General features: G+C 40.9%; 1 protein-coding gene across 1 annotated transcript in view; it reads right to left on the minus strand.

The window, feature by feature from the left end:
- Positions 1-4,931, minus strand: part of ANXA10 (annexin A10) — a 45,603-nt gene extending 40,672 nt beyond the window's left edge. The window contains exons 1-3 of the mRNA XM_055336255.1: positions 4,845-4,931; positions 4,456-4,566; positions 3,542-3,623 (exon numbers count right to left, since the gene is read on the minus strand). Of these exons, the coding sequence (XP_055192230.1) occupies positions 3,542-3,623; positions 4,456-4,566; positions 4,845-4,931 (280 nt within the window). The remainder of the gene's footprint in view (positions 1-3,541; positions 3,624-4,455; positions 4,567-4,844) is intronic.
- Positions 4,932-7,873: the final 2,942 nt, after the last annotated feature.

Below are 7,873 nucleotides of genomic sequence, written 5' to 3' on the forward strand. Positions count from 1 at the left end.
GAAAATCAATTAACATAATTTATCACATCAATAGAATAAATAATAGAAACTGTACACTGTATCAACAGATGAAGAAAAAACCATTTGACAAAATCCTGTGCCTGTTCAAGATAAAGACTGTCAGCAAAATCTATAAGGGACATTAAACTTAATTGGGACAAAGATAAGGAACAAAGCAAAGATGTCCACTCAAAATAGAACTCACTGTTTCAAAAAAGATTAATTTTGAATTGTATCCAGCTTTGTCAAGAATTAGGCAATTAGGATAAAAATTGTTCCAGTTGTCCAGCATCTCACAAGGATGATTTGGAAATTATACATGTTAAATGTATATGTTGTACATATGAATTTAATTAATTGAGACAAAATAAATGCAGTTATTCTTAGATCGTATAGATAGGGAAAGTAGCTTCTAATGGTAAGGGATTAGATGTTGGGCTGCACTACTAAGGAATGTTAACTGAGAGTTGTTCCTTTTTAGTGTGATTGGTGAATTGTTATACAACTTAGGACAATTTTTGTTAAAACTCTCATTTTCATTGTTTTAGAGTTTTTTTGTTTTTGTTTTTTTGTTTGTTTGTTTTGCTTTCTGATTTTTTTCTAAGTAAACCATAATAACCAAGTTAAAAATCAACAATGATGATGGAACCACATCATCCAACTAGAAAGCTTCTGAAGAGGAAAAGAAACAACAGAATGAAGAAGGAATCTACAGAAAGGGAGAAAATACTTGCAAACTATAGACCTAATAAGAGATTAATATCTATACACAGAAGAATCTTATCCAACTTAATTGCAAAAAAGCAAATGATCTAATTAAAAATGGGCAAAGAACCTGAATAGATATTTTTCTAAAAAAGACATACAAATGCCCTGTAAGTCCATGAAACGCTGCTAATCATCAGGGAAATGCAAATCAAAACTCCCATGAAATATCGCTTCATGCCTGTTAGAATGCCCATCATCAGAAAGACAATATATGTGGACAAAAGGGAATTCCTCTTGGTAGGAATGTAAATCGGTAAGGCCACAATGGTAAGCGGTATGGATGTTCCTCGAAAAATTAAAAGCAGAACTTCCATATGATCCAGCAGTCCTGCTTCCGGGTGTTTATCTAAAGGAGATGAAGTCACTGTCTCATAAAGAAGTCTTCACCTCCGTATGCAATATGGTAGGATTCGCAGTAGCCAAGAAATGAAAACCACTTAAGTCCCATTAACAGATGAATGGATAAAGAAAATGTGAGACTCTTTGTCTGTCTGTCTGTCTCTCTGTCACACACACACACACACACACACACACACACACACACTTACATACAGTGGGGTATTATTCAGTCATAAAAAAGAAGAAAAGCCTGCTATTTGCGACGACATGGATAAACCCTTAGGGTATTAAGCTAAGTGAATGAGTCAGAGAAAGACAAATACCATATGGTATCACTTATATGCAGAATTTAAAACAGCTGAACTGGGCAGCCCCAGTGGCCTAGTGGTCTAGCGCCACCTTCGGCTCAGGGCGTGATCCTGGAGTCCCGGGATCGAGTCCCACGTCCGGCTCCCTGCATGGAGCCTGCTTCTCCCTCTGCCTGTGTCCTGCCTCTCTCTCCCTCTGTGTCTCTCATGAATAAATAAATTTCAAAAAATAATAAAAAAAATAAAACAGCTGAACTCAGAAAAACAGCCAGGGGCCGAGGGGTGGGGAAATGGGGAGCTGCTGTCAAAGGGCACGAAGTCACAAGAGGAGTAAGTTCCGGGATCTGTAGTTAACGGCACCGTGTCCTACCCTTGAGAGCTGCTGAGAGAGTAGATCTCGTGTGTTCTCACCATGACAACAGGAACAAAACTGATCACTATGTCGGGAAAAGAGAGGCTGCGGCCGAACTGCGTTGCTGGCTCCACAACGTATATGCCTGGCGGGCCATCGCATGGCACATCTTAAACGACGTGACATACCCGTTACATGGCAGGAAGACTAGGAAAAGGAAACTGCAAGTGGCTAAGGCGAACGTCGACGACTGTCTTTTTAAAGTACACTTGGCAAGGGTCATCAGGAGGACAGACCCGAGAGCATTCTGAGTCGTGTCCTTGCTCGGCGGGCCAGGCCGCAGTCGCCGCTGGCAGTAGGCCCGGGCCCCCCTGAATTCTGAGTCGAAAACACTGACAAGCAAGAAATTACAAGGGTCAAAATGAATCCAGATTCTGACCTTAAAGGTGCTGTGACAGGAAAATGGGAAGCGGAGCACAAAAAAAGTTTCTCAGTGAACAGACTGATGTACTGTCTTAAAGCAAAGATCACTCTCCCGAGACAGTTGATCCATAACCCTTTGTTGACTTGCTCCGTATTTCTCTAGTGGTGACTGGTATTTTCAAAGGCATGAAAGCATCCCAAACGCCTAACGTCACCCGCACAGGGCATATTTAAGGTCCTTTACTGTTTTCCCGTGAGCTTACACAAAAATGAGCACGCACGCGTTCATGCTCACACACACACACGCACACACCCAGAGGCAGAGACCCAGGCAGAGGGAGGAGCAGGCTCCCTGCGGGGACACCCCCCCATGGGGACTCATCCCAGGACCCGGGGTCACGCCCCGGGCCAAGGCAGGTGCCCACCCGCTGAGCCCCCCCCCAGGCGCCCCAAGGCCACCCTGTCTTTCAGGTTAGGAGCTTGCTGTCCCCGGGAAGGCTGTGCAAATTTTATGCCAACATTTCAGTGTTTACCTTCAGGCTCACCAGAGGTCTGACAGCAGGTTTTAGGTAAGGAAGACCTCATGGATGCTCGCCAGCTCCACTTCATTTCTTAAAGATTAAGACTTGTTGAAAGAATTCAACGGTTCGCCTCCCTCGTCTCTACAGTCCTTTTCTAGACTCTCGTGTCACTCACTGGGCACCCGTCCACGGAGGCCCCGCACGCCGGGCTCCACACTCGGGGGGCTCTGGGGTGTGCGGGGAGCAGAGAGGGGCCCGGTCGGCAGGGCCCGGGAGTCTGCAGTGCCCACATAGAGGGTCCAAAGGGGAGGAATTACTTGGAGAGAACCTTGGAAGGAATTGGGATTCAAACTAACAGGAGGAGAGGATAGCGTTCCTCGCAGGGACTGTGGGCTAGGTCACAGACACGGGGAGAAGCAGATCCAATTTGGGGAGTAGCAGAAAGTTCAATTTGGCTGGAAACGAAGCAGAAAAGAAATAGGCTAGTAAACAAACAAGGGCAAAGAACGATTTTTTTCCCCTGGGATTGATTGATTGATTGATTGATTTTTTTTGGTTTGGGATTCCATTTAATGTACTTATGAGGAGACATTTAAGGATTTAAGGCAGAAACACATCAAGATCAGACTTGCGATTGAGAGAACAAGTCACTTCACCGTTATTGTCCTTTTCTATTATTTTCCTCCTCATTCTCGTTATCTGCCCAGCTTTTTGTTTTAATCTGTTTGCCTTCTGTGAGGCAGCAGCTCTCTGCAGCCGCATTAAGATCCCAAACAAGGTAAAGTGAAAGAGATCACAGGCAGAGCTGAAAGGGGTAACCGGGGGCTTACCGAATCCTTGGAGCGCCCCCCCCAGCATCTGGGCATCCGCTATGGGGTTGAAATTGGGAGCTGGGAAGATGGTTCCTTGCACCTGGTGGAAGAGCCAACGAGAAAGAGATTGCAGTGTTTTATAAGCAAGATTCCAACATTTTTTTTTTTTGGCAGATAGATGAGAACAAAAATACATTCTGTATGTTTAAATTACCCCAGGACATGCATTCACGTCTATTAAACGAGTGTGTTAATCGTGCGTTAATTGTATGGAGCAAATTTGGTTGAGGTTTTTTTTTTTTTGATCCATCGGCCTCTATTATATTGGTTCTATTATTTATCTACGAATTTGAGATTCCAGGGCCAATAGGAGAAAATGTGAGAATCAAATAAGTATAAATCTTTTTAACAACAGGGAACATTTTCTCAGGAACTGGTGGCTATTTAAAGAAACTGAAAAGATAATTCTGTGGGGGAATTCACGACATTCACATGGATTAGAAGTGGCTCCTGCCACCACAGCTTTTTTAGCCATCAGGGGCCCTACAATCATTTAGAGAAAGCCAAAATATTTGAATTTGGATTGCCAGCTTCATAAAAATCTAGGTGGTGTAGATGAGGCAGAGATTTGTTTAGCTGAGGCCTACCCTGCGGAGGAAAACGCAAAAACCTGGCTGACGTTCCATTTAAATTTTCTTTCTTGCTAGTAATGAAATAGCAGAACTTGCTATTTTAATAAAATAAAATAATCTGCTAATAAAATGGCAGATTCTCTCCAAAATATGTCAGGCTTTGAACCCACACGGTCCATTATTTCAGACAGAGCCAGCCAGGACTAGCCCCCGTCATCAAACTCAGCACAAGACGACGATCAATCAAGATTCATTAAGCCTGGGAGCTGTGCCCCGTCGGTGGCCGGTGTGGCCACAAACCCTGGGGAAACGCCTTCCCACGACAGCTGCGTCCACGAGACCCCGAGAACTGAGGCCTTCACCAAGCCCTTCTACGCGCATAGTATCCCAGCTGAGGATGCAGTTTTCTAACTGTAGAAAATTAATCAATTAACGAGAAGATTGCACCATAATTTCTAGTCCAAGACATATACATATACTGACAGCAAAATATTTATGAAACGATTTTAGGGGGACGAAGAAACTCGTTCACTTGAGTTAAAAATGAAAAAAAAATACATTCAGTTCGGATTTCCTTTGATTAGGATCAGTGGTCATGAAGCTGTCTGTCTGAAGTAGACTGGAAACCCTATAATCATTGGGATACAGTCGTATTTTCATAAGTGCAAAACCTTTTTTTAAACGCCGACGTGCACAGATGCTTGTAACTCCAGTAAGGGTGTGGTCTGCGCCTTACACTGCGAGGGCACGCGGTTGGCTCCCATGCTCCAGTCCATTGGACGTGACCTAGAGACAAGTTCTCTAGAGCCAGGCCTCAGCTCCGTGGGCCGTGCACTAAGAGGCCATATGACTGTCACCTCCTTTATCCCCTACACTTCCCCCTGGGACTCTACTAAGAAGTCAGACTTTGGTTCTTCTCTCATTTAGTAGATTAAGCCTCGGCAGCAGATTCTAATGTAAATTCCTAGGCCGAGTTCTCCTCACCTGAAGCATCTTCCTTTAAATCTTGTTATCCTAGAAGAATGAAAGCTTTAAACTTTCGAAATAACAGCCATCCATCGAATGTGAAAAATTGTTCTCTGCTATTTGTCACTGCCTTTTTGTCTACATAGTTCTTTCTCAGGTTTTTCCCCCCATTGGGACAATCAAGATTTATTTTGAGCCGTGGAGACAGACATACTTTATTTCCCCTGTTTTAGGACTCGGATGATTTGTTTGGACAAGTCTTATGTGGACAATAACCATTTTTTACCTTAATTTTGCTGACTGCTATCAGCCAGAGGGCTGTTTTAAACTATAAAAGAGAAAATATTTTTGAAAACAATAAGACATTCTGCCAAATACGCGTAAGTCATCCAGGCAGTTTTAAAGCACAGTCTATGCAAATGTTTACCGCAGAGCATTTCATTGCTGACTAGACTAGAATTTTCCAGAATTTCTACTGGAGTAAGTGCTATAAAAGAAAAGCATTTACCTTTATTAAACAGAAGAAAAAACAGCTTTTAATGTTATAGATAAAAAGCTATAGATAAAGGAAGTTGTAAATGTTTATTGTGATTTATTAGACACAATCTGTAGGTGAAAGGAAAAAGTCCAGTTTTTTCCTTTAGAGTTTTTTGTTGTTGGTGATCCTCGTTGGTTGTACTAGTGCAACATATTTTTATGATATAATATAAAAATCATTTTTTTTGTTACAGTTCTCACCTTCTTTGCCATTTAAAGCCCTTATTTCCTTGTCAGCTGGGATTAAAATAATACACTAAAAATGTTTTGGAAAAAAAATTCGAGACAAAGTAAAGAAAAAATTGTAAATGCTTAGTAATTCACCGGACGCAATTTTTCTAGTAAGCGTTTGTCATTTATGGCCGTTTATATAGTAAACCATTATATTTATTTTTAATATAAGAGTAAACCATTTAAATATACTCCCTATTTAAATATAATAGGAAAGCATTATATTTATTTTTATGCTAATTATTTCATTTAAGCTCAAGTCAGCAACATGATTCCATATAAGGTACATAATGTTCCTTTTACTAATTTTGTCATTGGGATACTGATTTTATCCTTTAGTGGTAATATTTTTCCAGCTTTACTAAGAGGCGATTGATATATAACATTGTGTAAGTTTAAGTAGTTTTAACATGATTTAAGCTGTACGGCATGTACATGTATAGCGTGTCCAAGGTGATCACAATGAGGTTGACTGACACGTCTATGGCCTCACGGTTGCCTTTTTATTTTTCTGATAAGAACATTTAAGAGTCACTCTTAGGAACTCTCAAGTATATGATACAGTATTGCTAGCTAAAATCACCGTGCTGTGCGTTAGATCCCCAAACTTCTTTTCCTTATAACTCGAAGTCTGTTCTGTGACAAACCTCTCCCAGTCTGCCCCACCCTCCCCTGCCAGCCCCTGGAAATCACGTCTTTTAATGATCGGTTTGACTAAACTGACCAGTTAAGTCTATTTAAACAGTCAATTACCGATTTCTAATTTTGTCCCTGGAATGAAACAATTATTTGTAAAAAAAAAAAAAAAAAAAAAAAAAAAAGATTGATTAATGGTTTGGGCCATAAAACTTTTTTTTAAAAGATTTTATTTATCTATTGATTGATTGATTGATTGATTGATGAGAGACACAAAGAGGCAGAGACACAGGCAGAGGGGGAAGCAGGCTTCATGCGGGGAGCCCAACGTGGGACTAGATCCTGGAACCTGAGGTGATGACCTGAGCCTAAGGCAGATGCTCAACCCTGAGCCCCCCAGGTGTCTTGAGCCATAAAATTTTTTCAAAGGATATGATGTACCTATAGGTATATATTCATCCACTTTAAGGTAATTTGATCTTTCCTTTGGATATTTTTCCCCAAATTTGTGCTCAACCATAGTCTGTGCATTCCTAAATACCCAACACCTGGCTCTCCAATGAGATGAATCTATTCTCACCACTTCTTCTACTAACTCCCTAGAATTTACTGCATTTTAATTTAAAATCAGAACCTTGTGCTTTCTTATTTGCTACCTATTCTTAAAATTGGGAATTTCACTGAGTCATATATAGTACATGTTGCTTATAGCACATTGCTGGGCTAAGTAGCTAGTCTTTGGGTCCATTTATTATCCTTCTAGTTACGTTTTATGCCTGTTGACTGTGGTATATCGAATCTATGTAGTGAGACTTCTTTTAAAAAATATTCTCATCCACTGGCGATGTCACTTTTGTTAAATAATTTATTTAAAAAATGAGATTTTTGTCTGAATGACCTAGCTCCATACACAATAAATATGATAAAACTTTTATTTTGTTTTTACAAATGCAGAACATACATGAATTAAGAAGATTCTTTTATCCATTGTGTTTGTCGTATTTGTTGCTTTATATTAGAAAAACTGAAGAGAGGAATAAATCAAGAATCACCCTGGAGGAGAGGGTGCAGGGGAGGGAGAGGTTCCTAGTTTCCCAGGGCAGAATTTTTTCCAACCATATGCAGGAGCAAGGAAGTGATTTGGGAAATGGGAACACGGCGAGTCTCGATAGTTGACTTCTGTGAGGAGCAAAGAGCAGAGGCAAAGACATTATGACCAAGGGACATCTAGAGATTCTTAAGCAGGAGAGTAAAATAATCTGATTTGACCCCACAAATAACCCTGTATTCCAGTGTGAAGGATATAACCAGAAGTGATGCAGGTGGCAGAGATAGCTAATTTGGAAAC

Source organism: Nyctereutes procyonoides, unplaced genomic scaffold (genome assembly GCF_905146905.1).
Source record: "Nyctereutes procyonoides isolate TBG_1078 unplaced genomic scaffold, NYPRO_anot_genome, whole genome shotgun sequence".
Classification (NCBI taxonomy): Eukaryota; Metazoa; Chordata; class Mammalia; order Carnivora; family Canidae; genus Nyctereutes; species Nyctereutes procyonoides.